Here is a 20,957-nt window from a genome sequence, read left to right on the forward strand (position 1 = left end):
CTCATAGTTGTACTGCAACACTTAGTTTTGAAAAAAATATGCTTTTGCATAATTTTGGTGAATTTTTAATGGGAAAAATATTCAATAACTTCCCTTTTATAAAGTGTAGTGTCACCAAAATGTCTTAATTTTTTTTAATAAGTATAATCAGGAAGAGACCATTGATGTGTGAAGAGATTTTGGTGGTACTACACTGCATAATACTGAAGTTATTGAATATTTTTCCTATTAAAAATTCAAAAGAATTATGCAAAATCATATTTTTCCAAAACTAAATGTTGTAGTTACTAACTTTAGGGCACGACTTAATAAAGGTTTCCTCCTAGTACAGGGGTCAGCAACCTGCGTCTCTTCAGCTCCTCTCCAGTGGCTCCCTGTGGACTTTTATAAATGGAAATGAATAAATGTTTTTTGTTTACATTTTCATTTTTATTTATCATTGTTGTAGGTCTACGGTACGACGGTACGACGGAGTATTAGGGCCACATTGAGGGGAAAAAATTAATCTGAGATTTCCAGAATAAAGTCATAATATTATAAAGTAGTAATTTTACGTGTTATTTACGTGTCTTTTATTCTTGTAAAGTTATGACTTTATTCCCGTAATATTACGACGTTTTTTCTTATAATATTCTGACTTTATTGTGTAAATCTCAGATGTGTTTTCCCTCAATGTTGCCCTAATACTCCGTAGTACATTGTCTCTTTGGCCCTCACTGCATTAGACTTATATACTATATACTTAGACTATAAACTGTGTTACCTTCATCACAATGATCACATGTTTTGCAGCTCCAGACAGATTTTCTTTTTTTTTGTTTTTGCCTAAAATGTCTCTTTTGATAGTAAAGGTTGCTGACCCCTGTCCTAGGGGTCTAGGGGGGCTCTGTAGTTTTTCAATGGCTGATGCCGATATTTAGAAGGTGGCCGATATATAAGGTCAATATATTGTTGTTGTTTATTTTTGCATCTGATAAAATACAATTTAATAATAATGAGACAAAACATTCCTGAACTTAAATGAACATTAATTTAACACAACTAAACAACGTAAAAAGAAAATCAACAACTTATGAATGAAAAGAGTTTTAGTGCACTTAACATGATTTATCTGCAGATACTGTAGCAGCATCTCCTTGTTTCTGACAGACAACAACAATGTGAAAACTTACATAAATAAAAAAAATTTAAAAAACAATGATAGTGTAGTGGCCTTCCCCGGTGTTGGCTCAGTGAAATACTATAATAAATAAATAATCGGCCGATACCTCAAATGAATAATGAATTAATGAATCGCTCTACCTCTAGTTTCACATTCAGCCTCTCTATAAATAGTCCCACAGAATCAGCAGCAGCTCTGTGTGAGAGGGATTCAGTCTGATAAACACATCAGCAGAAAGTGAAAGTCAAATATTTTGTGTATTATGTCACCCTTTATTCTGCACTACCCCAGTAATACAACTAGACTAAGATGCCTGGTTGATGGTTGATCACCTACATCATTTACACTGGAACTTAATTAAAAGTCTGCTTAAATTTACATGCATTTGTTTTTTGGAATATAGCTAAATTTTCATAGTGCCCACATGTGCTTCAATGCCAATTATGTGACTTTTTATTGTGTTATAAAGTGATTACAAAACAAGTGAAGACATGTGCAGGGACATATATAAAAAAAGACCAAAATATATTATACAGAGAAAGACAAATAACAAAGTACAAAAACAAAACTAAACTAAACTAAAACAACACAAGGGGATAAAAGCAGATTGAAGAATGTGTGTGTGTGTGTGTGTGTTTGTGTGTGTGTGTGTGTGTGTGTGTGTGTGTGTGCGTTTGTGTGTGTGTGATGTGGATAATGGGTGTGTGTTTGGCATTGAATGAGGCTAGATGGTCATATATTACATATATCTACTCTTAAACACATACAGATATCCTTCCTTTTACGTGTAGAGCATAGAGGGAACAAAAACAAAACAAAAAGAAAATAAATGAGTAATATATATATATATATATATATATATATATATATAATACAGTATATATACACATACACATATATTAATAATATGAATAAAAATAAAGACGATGATGATGATGATGGTCAGGATAATAATGTCAATAACAATAATAATACCAACACTTACAATAATAAGTGAGATAAATAAATAAATAAATAAGTAAATAACAATAATAAAGAAAAAAAATGATGTGAAATTTTAAATACAATAAAGGCCTGTGTTGAAAGATTTACTTTTTGTGACACTGCCTCAGACACTGGATGTTATAACTGCAGTTTTCATCCAGGTGGTTTGAATTGTCCTAACTCAAAGTTTAGTTCAGTTTTTATGCACCAAATATTTGGAACAAGCTCCCAGAAACCTGCAGGACCAACTTTCCTGTTTGCTGCTGCCTTTTATTAAACCAGATAATGATCTTGTATACTGCACTAGAGCTTCTACTCTTGTGTGTTATATTCTATTTAAGCTTCTATCCTATCTTTTATTTTCAGCTTGTTTTTATTTTCTAATCTTTAATGTTTTTATAACTGTTTTAATTATGTCTTAATGTTCTTTTGCACTTTGTCTTAATGTTCTTGAATGTTTATGTAAAGCACTTTGAATTGCCCTGTTGCTGAAATGTGTTCAACAAATAAAGCTGCTTTGCCTTATGACTTTATTCTCATAATATTACGACATTTTTTTCTCTTAACTTATGATCTTATCCTGCACTAGAGCTTTTACTCTTGTGTGTTATATTCTATTTTAGCTTCTATCCTAGCTTTTTTTTTTGGCCTTTTTTTATTTTCTAATCTTTAATGTTTTTATAACTGTTTTAATTATGTCTTAATGTTCTTTTGCACTTTGTCGCAATGTTCTTGAATGTTTATGTAAAGCACTTTGAATTGTTGCTGAAATGTGCTCTACAGATGAAGCTGCCTTGCCTCTGCGGTTGGGGTGTTTCAGGGAAAACCCTCTGGTTTGCCAGAAAATGAAACTGAAAGTGGATCAGAACTACAACACTGGAGTCAGAGCAGAGCAGAGCAGAGAGGAGGAACGACTGTTACTGGAAGATGGCGGGCAATAATAAAACAACAGTGATCCGCAAAGTCTTTGCTTTGACTTTGGCAGTTTGCGTCGACCTCTCCTTGTTTTACGCGTCTGGATCCGTCGTGACGCACAGAGTGTTCGGACATGTGGCGCATCTCTGGGTCTCTGCGGCTCTCCGCTGTTTGGCTCTGACGGCTGTGACTCTGTTCGCGCTCGGACACATCAGCCCGGTGTTGATCCGCCTTATAACGGCTCACAGTGCGCTACCGGCGGTGTTCCAGACCGGAACCGGACTGCTCCACCACGAGGAGACCCGGTGCGCCGGTCTGGTGCCGGATGCGCGCTGCTGGCTGATTTGCACCGGCGCGTCGCTGGCTGCTGCGCTGTTCTGGGAGATCACCATCCGGGACGAGGACGATGTGTCCGCCGGTAAAGAGAAGAAGCAGAAAGCCAGAGAGCTGCTGATGAGAGTCCTGCACCTGTTCAGACCTGAATACCCGCTGATGCTCGGAGGGCTCCTGTTTCTCACGATGGCTGTTCTGTGTAAGTAACCTACAGATGATGATGATGATGATGATGATGATGACGGTGATGGTGATGATGATGATGATGATGGTGATGGTGATGATGATGATGATGAAGAAGATGATGGTGATGATGATGATGGTGATGATGATGATGGTGATGATGATGATGATGAAGAAGATGATGGTGATGATGATGATGGTGATGATGATGATGGTGATGATGATGATGATGATGGTGATGATGATGATGATGATGGTGATGATGATGATGATGATGGTGATGGTGATAGTGATGATGGTGATGATGATGATGGTGATGATGATGATGAAGAAGAAGATGATGATGATGATGATGATGTTGATGATGATGAAGATGATGGTGATGGTGATGATGATGATGATGAAGAAGATGATGGTGATGATGATGATGGTGATGATGATGATGGTGATGATGATGGTGATGATGATGATGATGAAGAAGATGATGGTGATGATGATGATGGTGATGATGGTGATGATGATGATGATGGTGATGATGATGATGATGATGGTGATGGTGATAGTGATGATGGTGATGATGATGATGGTGATGATGGTGATGATGATGATGGTGATGATGATGATGATGAAGAAGATGATGGTGATGATGATGATGGTGATGATGATGATGGTGATGATGATGATGGTGATGGTGATGATGATGATGATGATGGTGATGATGATGATGATGATGGTGATGATGATGATGGTGATGATGGTGATGATGATGATGGTGATGATGATGATGATGATGGTGATGGTGATAGTGATGATGGTGATGATGATGATGGTGATGATGATGATGATGAAGAAGATGATGGTGATGATGATGATGGTGATGATGATGATGGTGATGATGATGATGGTGATGGTGATGATGATGATGATGATGGTGATGATGATGATGATGATGATGGTGATGGTGATAGTGATGATGGTGATGATGATGATGAAGAAGAAGATGATGATGATGATGATGATGTTGATGATGATGAAGATGATGATGAAGATGATGGTGATGGTGATGATGATGATGATGATGATGGTGATGGTGATAGTGATGATGGTGATGATGATGATGATGATGATGATGAAGAAGAAGAAGATGATGATGATGATGATGATGATGATGATGATGATGGTGAAGATGATGATGATGATGATGATGATGATGATGATGATGATGATGATGATGGTGAAGATGATGATGATGATGATGATGATGATGAAGATGATGATGATGATGATGATGATGATGATGATGATGATGATGATGATGGTGAAGATGATGATGATGATGATGATGATGATGAAGATGATGATGATGATGATGATGATGATGATGATGATGGTGAAGATGATGATGAAGATGATGGTGATGATGATGAAGATGATGCATGCGTCTGATTGATGTGTACCTGTGTGTCTCTCTTCTCAGGTGAGATGTTCATCCCGTTCTACACCGGGAGAGTCATCGACATCCTCGGCAGTCAGTATCAGCCCAATGAATTCATATCTGCGCTCCTCTTCATGGGCCTGTTCTCTCTGGGAAGGTACAGTATGGGACAGTTGTTCTCCCTCCACATTCATCGTCTGTGGCTCACAGCTAAAATCTAACTGAGCTTTCTCTTTGATTGATTCATCAGCTCTGTGAGCGCCGGCTGCAGAGGGGGTTTCTTACTGTGTGCCATCAGTTCCTTCACCTGCAGAATGAAAGTCATGCTGTTTGGGGCTTTGACCAAACAGGAAATTGGATTCTTTGAGACCACAAGGACAGGTAAGGCTCTTATAACATGCAAATTACTAATTTATCAGTGCACATGAAGGACCAGAGACATTACATTTATAAAGACAAGACAAGAGGCATTTAGAGCAGGACGTACAAGGATGTAACAGGAAGCAGAACATGACAGAACGTAACAGAACAGGACAGAAGGTCATTTCTATTCATTATTCTGTGCAGGTGAAATCACATCCAGGTTGTCTAAAGACACTAATTTGATGGGACTAGCAGTGTGTCTGAATATCAACGTGCTGCTGAGGACATTCATCAAGACACTGGGCATGATCTCCCTGATGATGAATCTTTCATGGAAGCTCACATTCCTCATGTTGATGGAGACGCCTATCACCGGCCTCATCCAGAACATCTATGACACACACTACCAGGTAAAAATCAGGTTCATAGAAAAATGTTGAGTTGACATTGAGATGCAGAGAATCACGGACACGATCCATCACCAAGAAGCTCTAAGAAACAGTAAACCAATATTAAACCATTTGTTGTCCCCATCTTCTGTGTCTCTCATGACAATAGTTTTTTAGACGTTTAATCAGGTTACAATTATTTTTTTCCTTCACCAATGTACAGAGCTCTGGTTCGCCGTTACTTATTACTATGAGGAACTTTCATTTTGTGATGATTTTGGCGGACAAAAACAGTAGTGTTTCCGAGCACCAGATTCTCTTTAGAAAAGTTCTGGTAAAGTCCTGGTTCTGGTTCCCCCGTGCCTCCTTTCCCTCCAGTGGAACCAGCAATACGGCCTGGGCGTCCAGCAGCGCGGTGTCGGTGTTGGCTCCCAGCGGGGACCGGCGGAGCAGCGAGGTGGAGCTCTCCTCCTGGCCGGAGGTGGAGCCGCTGCTGGTGGGCGTGGAGGTCTACACCTCCCGCCGGCTGTGGCTCAGAGGGTAGAGCAGGTCGTGGGAAGGTCGGTGGTTTGATCCCCGGCTGCTCTGGGTCACATGTCGATGTGTCCTTGAGCAAGACACTTAACCCCAAATTGCTCCCGAAGGCATAGCCATCGGAGTGTGAATGACTATTTAGATTAGATCCTGATGGGCAGGTTGGCTCCTTGCATGGCAGCCTCTGACATCAGTGTATGAATGTGTGTGTGTGTGTGTGTGTGTGTGTGTGTGTGTGTGTGTGTGTGTGTGTGTGTGTGTGTGTGTGTGTGTGTGTGTGTGTGTATGTGTGTGTGTATGTGTGTGTGTGTGTGTGTGAATTGGTGAATGCTGACAGGTAGTGTGAAGAGCTTTGAGTGGTCGGAAGACTAGAAAAGCGCTATATAAATGCAAGTCCATTTACCATTTAGCTTTGACTGCAGGTCAAAGGCAGCAGCGAAGCCGGATCTGGGTCTGTCCGCGGCGGGCTGGTCGCTCCTTCAGCTGGAGTTTCTGGTGAACCTGTCGTGGGGAATCGGTTCCGATGACAAGCTTTAAGAATGACCATATAAAAAAAAAATCTTCTCGCTGATGGTCTCGTTTGCTTCTGTAGGTGTAAGTTCGATCCCTGGCTCCTACAGACAGACACTAAAACCCAAGTTGCTCCCCGGGCGCTTACAGCAGTAATATACTTAGGATGGGTTAAATGCAGAAGTCAAATTTCATGTATTTACTATGACAAATAAAGGTTTCTTCTTCTTCTAGAGGCATCAGTATTAATCTGAGACTGTTTCATAACCACTTAAAAGTTCCTTGTTGTAACTTTAAGTTAACTTTTGCTTAAAGCTTTGGTAGGTAACATTGGAACATTGCCCAGTGTTGCCAATTCTTTTCCAATGAAAGTAGCTAGCAGCACTAGCCCCAAAAGTCCATCCTGGCTCTTGTTAGTACTCACAGCTGGCAAGCTAGCAGCTTGTGGAAGACTCCGGTAACGCACAATGAGTACACAGGTAGGTAGGCAGGATGATTGGATGGGCTTATTACAGTCCTGCAGCAGCGACAGATACTGGATGTATTGATTGCTGTGAGGATGTAACGAGAGTTTCAACAAATATAACATAGAAAAGCTTCTAAAATCCATTACCCATCATAGCTTTAAGTAGTGAGATGAATTTATCGTCTTCTTTTATTCCTCCCTCAGCGGCTGTCCCTGGAAGTGCAGGAAAAGATGGCTAAGGCAGATGGCGTCGCGAATGAGGTACTATCCCGTGTTCATCTGGTATGGAGCTTTAACACAAAAAAACAGGAGGCCTGTCGCTATGACGACCGCTTGATGGACACACACAAACTAAAGACCCAGCGGGACACTGTCAGGGCCGTTTACTTGCTCGGACGGAGGGTGAGAAGTTTGCCATTTCTTTTTGTAAAATTGTGTTTTTTGGACATCAGGTAGTGTCGGACATATCATTGTATATCAACTGTGTGTGTGTGTGTGTGTGTGTGTGTGTGTGTGTGTGTGTGTGTGTGTGTGTGTGTGTGTGTGTGTGTGTGTGTGTGTGTGTGTGTGTGTGTGTGTGTGTGTGTGTGTGTCCATAGTTGACAGGGTTGGGCATGCAGGTCTGCATGTTGTACTACGGCAGGCTGTTCATCCGGAGTGGGAAGATGACAACTGGCAACCTGGTTTCCTTCATCCTCTACCAGTCAGATCTTGGAGACAACATCAGGGTATACAACTGCTTGGTTTAAATAATCACACACACACTATACTCATTATTAAAAGATAATAGAAAAACAATATGTTTTGAGTTTGCTTTTAAAAGAAGAGTATGAGCTTTTATGTCCTCAGGAAGGCTTTTCCATTGAGCATGTCCAACCAGACAGATCATGCCTGTCCACACTATTCTAAACATATGATTGCTTGTAAACTCAACATTTAACATACTGCAACTCTGACTCGATGGAAACATTATGTAATTAAGTGATCCGTTTTGTGATATTTTAGACACTCATCTACAGCTTTGGCAACATGCTGAACTCGGTGGGGGCTGCTGGGAAAGTGTTTGCGTACCTGGACCGAAAACCTCTGGTCAGCACGGAGGGGAAACTCCAACCTGATGAGCTGAAAGGGCACGTCAGCTTCCGCCATCTCAACTTCGCTTATCCTACATACCCCAACAAACCAGTGCTGCAGGTGAGGTCTGACCGGCAGGTTACCTAAGTTATCTATAAACTTATTAAACTACAGACACAGAACTCATTTTTCTGTTCATTGTTATTATTTCCTTGTTTCAGGACTTCTCTTTGGAGCTGAAGTCAGGTCAGATGACGGCACTGGTGGGTTCGTCTGGAAACGGAAAAAGCACCTGTGTGAGTCTGCTGGAGCGATTCTATGAGCAGCAGGAAGGAGAAATCCTATTGGACAATGAACCGCTGAAATCCTATGACCACCGTTTCCTCCACAAGAAGGTAAATTAATCATTACTGCTTTTTGGGATGATGCACAGCACTCTTTGTTGTGACCTCCTGTCTTAGGTTATGTGTTCACCGGCGTTGGTTTGTTGTTTTTTTGGTTTGTTGGTTTGTTGGTTTTTTAGTTAGCAGGATAACTCCAAAAGTGCGCGATAGATTTGAATGACATTTTTTGGAGGGGTGGGGTGTGGCACAATGAACAATCTGTTAGATTTTTTTTTTTTAAGCATTTCGATCAGCCAGAATATTAAGCCCTCTGGGTATAACACATGCACAGTGCCGCCCGGCACAGAGCGATTGGGCCAGCCCAGTGTCAATTAAGGAAAAGAAGTGGGCCGATTTACCTGTTTTATGGGCTCAAAAAAAAAAGAAAGACATACGTCGGCCCACCGGGAAAATGTTTGCTGAGGTAATACATCAAGTGAGAAGTAGGCTCATTTTCTCATAGACTTCTATACAATCAGACTTCTTTTTGCAACCAGAGCAGTCGCCCCCTGCTGGCTATATAGAAGAATGCAGGTTTAAGGCACTTCCTCATTGGCTTCACTTTTCAGAATCGGAGGTTGCCACATGGAAAGAATAAGAGAACTACATGAACTATTTTAAGTTCATGGCCCATCTAATCGGTGAGCTAATGCTGATTCAGGAAACTGTCGGCTGATGAGATGATGTGTTTAACAGATTGCAGTGGTGAGCCAGGAGCCTGTGCTCTTCTCTGGCTCCATCAGAGACAACATCGCCTATGGGCTTGCTGAATGCTCATTGGAGGAGATCGAGGAAGCAGCACGCAAAGCCAACGCCCATGACTTCATCAAGCAGCTGGAGAAAGGCTACGATACAGGTAACCTTTGCTGCAGTAGAAACCTGCTTCGAATGGTAGAGGTAATTTGGGTGAATGAGGGAAGAAAATATCATTTGTAGAGCAAGATTGAGGATTTATTTATCTTAAACATCTTATGTAGATTCAATGTATGCACAATAGAGGCTAAACATACACATACAGTATTTTGGGGGGGTTGTTATTTGAGTTTTTAAATCCTTATCAATATCTTTCTGCATCACATCTTGAACCTCAATCCATTATGATTTTATAATGTTGTCCGTTTCTCAGAGGTGGGTGGGGACGGCGGCCTATTAGCCAAGAGCGAGAAGCAGCGGATCGCCATTGCTCGAGCTCTGGTCAGACAGCCGCAGGTCCTCATTCTGGATGAAATAACCAGCTCTCTGGATATGGAGAGTGAAAATAAGGTATGTGTCACAACTTCTAATGCAAGTTATGGTGTCCGTTTATGTTCCCTCCAGGGCCAGAAGTCTCTGGGTTTGCATTTCAGATTAATGGCAAATTAATCGCACATTTTTTATCTGCTCAAAATGTAGGCCTTTCTTCCGACATCCTTTTAGCTCTGCATCCACCTAAAAACTATACTGAAGATTAACTATTTCTGTCATTGACTCTGCACAGATTCAGCAGGCCCTGGCTAGCTGTCCCAACCAGACCCTGCTGGTGATCGCTCACCGGCTGAAGACCATCGAGAAGGCGGATCAGATCGTTGTGATCAGTGACGGAAGAGTTCAGGAGCGAGGGACTCACCGGGAACTGATGGACAGGGAGGGGAGCTACTACAAACTGAGGGAGAAGCTCTTCACTGAGGGAAACTCACCACAGTGACAAACAGCCGCTGAGCTGATGCTGTAGCTCGATGGGTTCTGTGTGCTGCGGGTCGGACTAGGGATGCATCGATACCGATACCAGTATCGGGTATCGGGTCCGATACTGTGTTCATGTACTCGTACTTGCAAAACGGCTTCGATACAACGGCACCGATCCCACTTTACGGTGGTGCGCCCGACCCCGCTGGGGCGGGATCCCACCTCAGCCGGCGCACACCGGCCCTCACCTTCATTGCCCCACGGGGTTTTGCTTGCACCCTCTGACTTTCGCTTGCGTTAGACTCCTTGGTCCGTGTTTCAAGACGGGTCGAGTGAGTTGCCAACAACGCCGCAGACCCCTGGTGCCTTTTACGTTGGCCGAGCACCGATCTGGCGGCAGGACGCGGTTGACAGTCGCAGGTCCGGGCAGGAAGCACTGTAAAGCTGCGGCCGCGAGCCACCTTCGCCCTGAGCCTTTCGCAGCCGACCTAGAGCCGCTGGCGGCGCACCGCCTCGTATGCGAACTCCCCAGCCTGCCGTGTGTCGCTCACACCCTCCAGCTGGCTGTTAACGAGGGTCTTTTGGCACAGAGAAGTACTCGTATCGGTACTCGCTATCGCCGATCAGCGAGTACCCAAATGTAAGTACTTGTACTCGGTCTGAACAAAAGTGATATCGGTGCATCCCTAGGTCGGACCAAGCAGCTCACCTGATACAAATGTTTATGTAAATATTTTTGTATAAATATTGAAAATTAAAGCTTCAATAGGCATCATTGGGCAAAGAATTCCATAATAACCTTTCAGCATGTTGTAATTCAAGTGTTCTGAGAGAAAACTATAACTTTTTTTAATCATATTTGCTCCGATCTCGCCTACTGCTGCTTTAAAGAATATGGGTCTATATGTTTTTTCAGAAATTTCTGTATTTTAAAACATGTGGCATCAAATGCACCTTCTCAACTCTAGTAGTACAGTATGCTTCTGTTCTTATTTTGTTGACATCAGATATTGTAAATGAATCAAATAACATTTATGAGTGTCCACTATCATTGTTTTCTATTTCATGTCCTTGTATTGGTTCACATTAATAAAAGCTTGACGTGACAGCACACAGTTGACGCCATAAACCTTCATTTATGATCAGAGAGGACGAAGGTTGACTCACGGGTACGTCCCAAATAAAAGACAGATAGAACAGCGTGGGACGTTTTGGATCAATGACCTCAGTTGACTCCTGCCAGAACGTCAGTCAAACCATATCTGAATGTTTTCTTTTTTTACTGTATTTTTCAAACCTTGTGTCTCATATTTCTGAAGTCCTCTCAACAAACACATCCATAGAACTGAAGTGCATGTAGTTTTTAATTCTAGAGTTTTGTAGGTTGTATACAAGCCAGTTGCTCGGCTTGATTAATACTGTACTGTGGGATTAAAAGGAGAAAAACACATCAAAGTTATTCAAGTATTACTGGTTAGTCGTGTGACGTGTTTCAGTTTTTCTAATCACATATCTGTTGATTGTTGTGTCGGTTGTATTTCTGGTTTGAGCTGACCTGGAAAGTCCCCGACTACCAGCGCTGCCACTTTTGCTTTTCTTTCTACTACTGTAGCAGTGAGGCTTTTTGGAAAGTTGCCTGGTGATTTGTGTCATAAAAACACCGGCACTAACCCCCTCTATTGGCAGAGATCCGGCTCTGCTTAGGCAACTCTTATCGCCATTTTGTCAAGCCTCACTGCTGTGCATCCACAAAATGGCGACTTTAGCCACGTGCCACGGATAAGTTAGACATTTGTTTTTCCTGGAGTTGTATCCTGAGAAGAAGGTTTTATGAGCATTCTCTTTTTGTGTCTCTGAAAGTGCACGAGCAGCACAAGTATCTACAGTAAGAGGGATTTATGCAAAATATGGGGCTAAGACATGAAGACCCAAACGACAGCATGTTACACTAACAGCTGGATGTAGGGGAGAGCGGGGTCGGTTGGGACGGGGGACAGTATGCCATTCACCATGCTCATACTCATCCACACCCTCTTCACTTTCAATCTCAAACTGGAGACCTTCTGACTCTTCCTCACATTTTTTAAACTTTTTTTTTAACCCTCAAGTTGTTGATTTTTTTTTTTTTTGAAAATGAAACCAATTCAATAAACCTATAGGCTATATCTATTGGTAACCACATTGAGCTGATAGGTGCCACTGAAATAAAGACTCGAAAGACAAATTCCAGTAATTTATGAAAATATAATAATTTTAAAAATGTTTTCTTTATCTCAAATAAATGTGTGAACAAGTGAGAGTGTAAATATACTGAAAGGTAATTAACTGTAAGGTGTTAAAATTTAGACAGCAATTTTCTCAATTTAAAGGTGCTAAGTACGGGATTGAAAGAAAGAGAAAGAACAACTCAGACCTGGGAGAAATTGACTCTTTTGTGGAGGAGGAAATTACTTTTTTTCTTGTAAAATTATAACTTTATTCTCATTACAACTTTTTTTCTGGAAATATGACTCATTAAATTACGACCTTTTTCTTGTAATATTACGACTTTTATTCTCGTAAACTTGGGATTTTATTCTCGTAATATTACAATTTTTTTTTTAAATAGTATGACTTAATTTTCATTAAATTATGACTTTTTTCTCGTAAAATTATAACTTTATTCTCATAATATTACGACTTTTTTTCGAGTAAAGTTATAATTTTATTCTCATATTACAACTTTTTTCTGGAAATATTATGACTCATTAACGAACGACTTATTCTTGTAATATTATGACTTTTATTCTCGTAAACTTGTGATTTTATTCTCGTAATATTACAACTTTTTTTCTTGAAATAGTATGACTCATTAAATTACAACTTTTTTCTTGTAATATTACGACTTTTTTCTCGTAAACTTGTGATTTTATTCTCGTAATATTACAATTTTTTTTTCTTGTAATATTATGACTTTATTCTCTAAATCTCCAAAAAATGTTTTTCCCTCAATGTGGCCCTGATACTCCGTCGTACTCTGGATATCAAAATTAGAACCTTTTAATTAGATATATTTGTTTTAGCCCAGAACAAGTTGTCCCAACCGTCACAACACTTGATAACTTGTTAGAAAACACCTGTTTCTGTTCAGGGGTCAAATTATTTTTGAGGTTATTTTGTGTTTAAGTGTCCCAACCGACCCTGATCTCCCCTACTATTTCAAAACATATCACAATATCTCATAACTTTAACTTCTTTTCAGGTTTTAACATTACCTGAATGATTACATGCTTCTTTATGAAAATTGATCTGCTGTTTAAAACATTTTTAAATCCTCAGGATGAATTAATAGAACGTGTGTTTTTCCCTCATCGTTCTTAAAAACCTGCCAGTTTGGAGATCGTCCGGCACGGTGACTCATCATAAACTTGGCTGCTTCCTATCAACAACTGTGTGCCGTCTGCGGGTTGCAAAGGGCACAAGGGGAAAAGCAGATGCCAAAAGTTGCCGCCATCTTAGGGTGAGACTTTGAAAAACCTAAACAGAAAATGGCCGACAACGTGTGCAGAAAGTTATAAAATACGGTATTACGGTATTAATATAATTAATATAAGATGATATAGTGACTGTGGCTGATCTATCAATGTTCTATAAAAGTGTGCACCTATATACAGTATGCTGTATACGTGCAGATGTGTCTTTGGATGTGCATGTGTGCCGTGAAGCCTTTGCCTATCTCTGCACCGTGCCACTGCAGCACCACGCAGCCGAGCTGGAAAGTCCCTTCTCTTCTTTCTTTCACTTTCTTTCTTACTGTGTTGTGTACTCGGTGGCTGCCTGACTCAGCCAAACCACAACCAAGCCCGAGGTCTGGTGACCAAAAGCATTCTGGATTGTTGACACTCCTCTACCTTTTAGGTATGCAGCTTCTGTTGGTTCTTTTCAGCAGTAGTTGTCACGGTGGTATATTCCATATGATACAAAAACATCTGCCACACAGCCTGTCATATGGCAAACACTGGGCTCTATATATATGCATGTTTCTGTGTAATGACTTCATTAACATTTAGGCACAAAGGACACTTTGACGGAGCATTTACAGGATATCCTTTCCTTCCTCCAGGCCTACAGAGTATTTCAGATGAGGTTTTTATCAGTGCCAAAGAGCCAGCTATCCTGCAAATACTATATTATATTAAAATAAAACCATTCAGTGGTGGAAGAATTATTCAATCAAGTAAAAGTACCAATGCAGCAGTCAATGAATTTAGAGAAGATCCGTTATACTACCTGGGGAGCAGAGAGTAAATTTTACAAAGTATGGGGCCTCTTTTTGTCATTTTTTGAGAAACCCACTACAGTTATCTCTGAGTAGCCAGTAGTAGTATCTTCTTTTTCCTTTTTGATTTATTTTGATTTATTTATTCATTATTATTATTATTATTATTATTGTTATTTATATTATTATTATTATAATTATTATTATTAAAATTATTATTATTATATATGTTTTAAAATGTATGTATTCATTATTAGCACTATTATATTATAATTATTATATTTTTAATTTTTTAATTTTTTAATAATAATAATGATAATTATTATTATTATATATTTATTTATTTATTTATTCATTATCATTATTCTAATTATTATTATAATATATATTTTTTATCTATTTATTCTTTTTTTAATTATTATTATTTATTATTTTTCTCTTCTTTTTATTATTATTTCATGACCTATTGGTGGATACTCTCCCTGTATTTTCTACAATTTGAATTTTATGTATCCATGATTGAGAATCAGTTATTTATCTTCTGTGGCCAGCTGTGGCTGTCTGTGTGCATGTTGTTGTCAGGTATAATTGATGCGTTGTGTTGTTCAGAAAAACTAAAATGAACTTTCCCTGTATAGTGACTGATCTATTGATTATTGACAATTAATAAAAAAAAAGACCTTGATGTATTTTATAAACTGATTTGACTGATTTTTTAATGTGAAATCTTAATCTGTAAAGAAACTAAATCTGTTAATATAGAGGCGTAAAAAAACACAATCGAGTCAAAGTATAAAGCAGCATTAAATGGTAAATAATGTACTTATAAACACGGTGTATAGGCTGCTCCAGTAAATGTTCTTAGTGACGTTCCACCACTGAAACCAAATGAAAGTAGTAACTTTGAGTTTTTAATCTATTGTATATTTTGTATTGTAATTTCCGTCCCCTGAAACACTTTACCTGGTTGGTACAACCCAACACAGAGGAAATAAACAGGGAGTCATTTTAGGAAGATAAGGAGTCACACGCTTCACTGTAACATAACACTCGCTTCTCCTCTCCTCTTTAAACCAAAAGTAATAAAAGGAACTGATGCAGCATAAAGCACAACAGAAATGACACCAAAGTATAGCTTCTTTTACCACACCTCATCTCATTTTGTTTGACACATGACTTTAAATAGAATAAGATAGGATAGGATAGAGAGGGGAAACATGTTGCTAAAAATAATCTAAAATAAATGATGTGCAATTATTGAACTTGGAAAATAAAGTAATTCAGATAAGTCTTGATAATATTCTGGATACATTGTTTTATATTGTATATCTGCACCTTTGTATTCTTTTATAGTCATGTAAACTCCCCAGTCTTCTGGTGAATCCCCTAACTTCCCCATGGGGAGGAATATTTACTGCAACACAACGTCGAGCAGTTGATGTTTGATTTCCTCAGTTAATGATCAGTTGAGGGAAGTCCCGGTTTGTGAACGAAGGTATTACTGAAACACTGATCTGGTGTCTGTTTCTGACTTCGGAGAGAGCAGAGTTGGGCGAACAGAAACTGATCTTCAGTCAGCTAAACAAACAACCCTGTCTGAGCTGTGATGAAGCCTCTTCAGGCAGTGTAACAGCGCCCTGGTTGGTTGTATTTGGCACTTTTACCAACAGTCAGGTGATTTCTTGGAAACTGCCTGCCTGAAAAGTCCCAGCAAAGATGGAATCGTTGCTCTCGACTGCCATCTAGTAAAAGAAATAAAACAGTACTTCAAAATGAAAAAAACAAAACAACTCTGACACATAAACCGCCATGGGTTAAGAGTGCAGAATAGAACCGCAGGAAACCACGAGCTTGCTCAGAGAGTAACATCTGAAGCCACAAAGTCACAAGACATAATTTCTTCTGATTAAAGGTCCCATATCGTATCGTGGTCATTTTCAGGTTCATACGTGTATTTTTTGTTTCTAAGAGAACAAAGGTCAGAAACCTTTATTATCAAAAGAGACATTTTAGGCAAAAAAAGAAGAAGAAAAATCTGTCTGAAGACACAAAACATTATACAGTTTATACAGCTTACACACAGTTTATAGTCTAAGTATATAGTATATAAGTCTAATGCAGTGAGGGCCAAAGAGACAATGTACTACGGAGTATTAGGGCCACATTGAGGGAAAAAACATCTGAGATTTCCAGAATAAAGTCATAATATTACGAGATTAAAGTCATAACTTTACGAGAAAAGAATAAAAATAACACGGAATTACTACTTTATAATATTATGATTTTATTCTCATATTACGACTTTATTCTCGTAATATTATGACTTTATTCTCGTTATATTATGACTTTATTCTCGTAATATTATGACTTTATTCTCATAATATTATGACTTTATTCTCGTAATATTATGACTTTATTCTCATAATATTATGACTTTATTCTCGTAATATTATGACTTTATTCTCGTAATATTACGACTTTATTCTCGTAATATTATGACTTTATTCTCGTAATATTACGACTTTATTCTCGTAATATTATGACTTTATTCTCATAATATTATGACTTTTTCTCGTTAACCTATGACTTTATTCTCGTAATATTACGACTTTATTCTCGTAATATTATGACTTTATTCTCGTAATATTACGACTTTATTCTCGTAATATTATGACTTTATTCTCATAATATTATGACTTTTTCTCGTTAACCTATGACTTTATTCTCGTAATATTACGACTTTATTCTCGTAATATTATGACTTTATTCTCGTAATATTACGACTTTATTCTCGTAATATTACGACTTTATTCTCGTAATATTATGACTTTATTCTCGTAATATTACGACTTTATTCTCGTTATATTATGACTTTATTCTCGTAATATTATGACTTTATTCTCATAATATTATGACTTTTTCTCGTTAACCTATGACTTTATTCTCGTAATATTACGACTTTATTCTCGTAATATTATGACTTTATTCTCGTAATATTACGACTTTATTCTCGTAATATTACGACTTTATTCTCGTAATATTATGACTTTATTCTCGTAATATTACGACTTTATTCTCGTAATATTACGACTTTATTCTCGTTATATTATGACTTTATTCTCGTAATATTATGACTTTATTCTCATAATATTATGACTTTTTCTCGTTAACCTATGACTTTATTCTCGTAATATTACGACTTTATTCTCGTAATATTATGACTTTATTCTCGTAATATTACGACTTTATTCTCGTAATATTACGACTTTATTCTCGTAATATTATGACTTTATTCTCGTAATATTACGACTTTATTCTCGTAATATTACGACTTTATTCTCGTTATATTATGACTTTATTCTCGTAATATTATGACTTTATTCTCATAATATTATGACTTTTTCTCGTTAACCTATGACTTTATTCTCGTAATATTACGACTTTATTCTCGTAATATTATGACTTTATTCTCGTAATATTATGACTTTATTCTCATAATATTATGACTTTATTCTCATAATATTATGACTTTTTCTCGTTAACCTATGACTTTATTCTCGTAATATTACGACTTTATTCTCGTAATATTATGACTTTATTCTCGTAATATTACGACTTTATTCTCGTAATATTACGACTTTATTCTCGTAATATTACGACTTTATTCTCGTAATATTATGACTTTATTCTCGTAATATTACGACTTTATTCTCGTAATATTACGACTTTATTCTCGTAATATTACGACTTTATTCTCGTAATATTACGACTTTATTCTCGTTATATTATGACTTTATTCTCGTAATATTATGACTTTATTCTCATAATATTATGACTTTTTCTCGTAATATTACGACTTTATTCTCGTAATATTATGACTTTATTCTCGTAATATTATGACTTTATTCTCATAATATTATGACTTTTTCTCGTTAACCTATGACTTTATTCTCGTAATATTACGACTTTATTCTCATAATATTATGACTTTTTCTCGTTAACCTATGACTTTATTCTCGTAATATTACGACTTTATTCTCGTAATATTACGACTTTATTCTCGTAATATTACGACTTTATTCTCGTAATATTACGACTTTATTCTCGTAATATTACGACTTTATTCTCGTAATATTACGACTTTATTCTCGTAATATTACGACTTTATTCTCGTTATATTATGACTTTATTCTCGTAATATTATGACTTTATTCTCATAATATTATGACTTTTCCTCGTTAACCTATGACTTTATTCTCGTAATATTACGACTTTATTCTCGTAATATTATGACTTTATTCTCGTAATATTATGACTTTATTCTCATAATATTATGACTTTTTCTCGTTAACCTATGACTTTATTCTCGTAATATTACGACTTTATTCTCGTAATATTATGACTTTATTCTCATAATATTATGACTTTTTCTCGTTAACCTATGACTTTATTCTCGTAATATTACGACTTTATTCTCGTAATATTATGACTTTATTCTCATAATATTATGACTTTTTCTCGTTAACCTATGACTTTATTCTCGTAATATTATGACTTTATTCTCATAATATTATGACTTTTTCTCGTTAACCTATGACTTTATTCTCGTAATATTACGACTTTATTCTCGTAATATTATGACTTTATTCTCGTAATATTATGACTTTATTCTCATAATATTATGACTTTTTCTCGTTAACCTATGACTTTATTCTCGTAATATTACGACTTTATTCTCATAATATTATGACTTTTTCTCGTTAACCTATGACTTTATTCTCGTAATATTACGACTTTATTCTCGTAATATTATGACTTTATTCTCGTAATATTACGACTTTATTCTCGTAATATTACGACTTTATTCTCGTAATATTACGACTTTATTCTCGTAATATTACGACTTTATTCTCGTAATATTATGACTTTATTCTCGTAATATTACGACTTTATTCTCGAAATATTACGACTTTATTCTCGAAATATCAGATTTATAATTTTCCGTCAATGTGGCCCTAATACTCCGTCGTACCGTAGACCTACTACAATGATAAATAAAAATGAAAATGTAAACAAAGAACAGTTATTCATTTCCATTTTTAAAAACCCACAGGGAGCCTCTGAGGAGCTGAAGAGACTCAGGCTGTTGACCTCTGCTGACTAGAACATGTTTACATGCTATAATGTTAAAAAAACCTGCCAGTTTGGAGATCGTCCGGCACGGTGACTCATCATAAACTTGGCTGCTTCCTATCAACAACTGTGTGCCGTCTGCGGGTTGCAAAGGGCACAAGGGGAAAAGCAGATGCCAAAAGTTGCCGCCATCTTAGGGTGAGACTTTGAAAAACCTAAACAGAAAATGGCCGACAACGTGTGCAGAAAGTTATAAAATACGGTATTACGGTATTAATATAATTAAAATAAGATGATATAGTGACTGTGGCTGATCTATCAATGTTCTATAAAAGTGTGCACCTATATACAGTATGCTGTATACATGCAGATGTGTCTTTGGATGTGCATGTGTGCCGTGAAGCCTTTGCCTATCTCTGCACCGTGCCACTGCAGCACCACGCAGCCGAGCTGGAAAGTCCCTTCTCTTCTTTCTTTCACTTTCTTTCTTACTGTGTTGTGTACTCGGTGGCTGCCTGACTCAGCCAAACCACAACCAAGCCCGAGGTCTTGTGACCGAAAGCATTCTGGATTGTTGACACTCCTCTACCTTTTAGGTATGCAGCTTCTGTTGGTTCTTTTCAGCAGTAGTTGTCACGGTGGTATATTCCATATGATACAAAAACATCTGCCACACAGCCTGTCATATGGCAAACACTGGGCTCTATATATATGCATGTTTCTGTGTAATGACTTCATTAACATTTAGGCACAAAGGACACTTTGACGGAGCATTTACAGCAGGGGTCACCAACGCGGTGCCCGCGGGCAACAGGTCGCCCGTAAGGACTAGATGAGTCGCGCGCTGGCCTGTTCTAAAAATAGCTCAAATAGCAGCACTTACCAGTGAGCTGCCTCTATTTTTTTTAAATTTTATTTATTTTATTTTTTTGCTATTGTTGTTTAAATCAGACTTGCATGTAACTTACAAATGACAACATATATATATAAAAACACTTAAAATTTAAAATGTTTTTTGTGTTTAATATAAATGAACTCTGACCTAGTATAGTTCAAAGGTCAGTATTGTGCGCATGACCAAAACGTTGCGTTTGTTGCGCTCATACAAACAAGCTAGCAGACGCAACGAAAATGAGGAGAAGAGTTACCCCAAAAAATGGCAGAAAAAAG

General features: G+C 37.8%; 1 protein-coding gene across 1 annotated transcript; it reads left to right on the forward strand.

Annotated features, from left to right (window-relative positions):
* The first annotated feature begins 2,991 nt into the window (after nucleotides 1-2,991).
* On the forward strand, nucleotides 2,992-11,506 carry tap2a (transporter associated with antigen processing, subunit type a). The gene is made up of 11 exons (XM_074613413.1): nucleotides 2,992-3,593; nucleotides 5,055-5,169; nucleotides 5,263-5,393; nucleotides 5,580-5,785; nucleotides 7,479-7,676; nucleotides 7,874-8,002; nucleotides 8,280-8,468; nucleotides 8,570-8,743; nucleotides 9,428-9,587; nucleotides 9,858-9,994; nucleotides 10,209-11,506. Exons 1-11 carry the CDS (start codon nucleotides 3,074-3,076, stop codon nucleotides 10,413-10,415), a joined length of 2,166 nt encoding a protein of 721 aa, XP_074469514.1. The 5' UTR covers nucleotides 2,992-3,073; the 3' UTR covers nucleotides 10,416-11,506.
* Nucleotides 11,507-20,957: the final 9,451 nt, after the last annotated feature.

The sequence above is a fragment of the Sebastes fasciatus genome, chromosome 17, assembly GCF_043250625.1.
Source record: "Sebastes fasciatus isolate fSebFas1 chromosome 17, fSebFas1.pri, whole genome shotgun sequence".
NCBI lineage: Eukaryota > Metazoa > Chordata > Actinopteri > Perciformes > Sebastidae > Sebastes > Sebastes fasciatus.

What these genes read in the sequence shown, in the direction of transcription:
- tap2a (XM_074613413.1), top strand. Translation starts at nt 3,074, where the DNA reads ATGGCGGGCAATAATAAAACAACAGTGATCCGCAAAGTCTTTGCTTTG. An exon ending in TCTCACGATGGCTGTTCTGT is followed by an intron (nt 3,594 to 5,054) that starts GTAAGTAACCTA and finishes CTCTCTTCTCAG; the next exon opens with GTGAGATGTTCATCCCGTTC. An exon ending in CCAACAAACCAGTGCTGCAG is followed by an intron (nt 8,469 to 8,569) that starts GTGAGGTCTGAC and finishes TCCTTGTTTCAG; the next exon opens with GACTTCTCTTTGGAGCTGAA.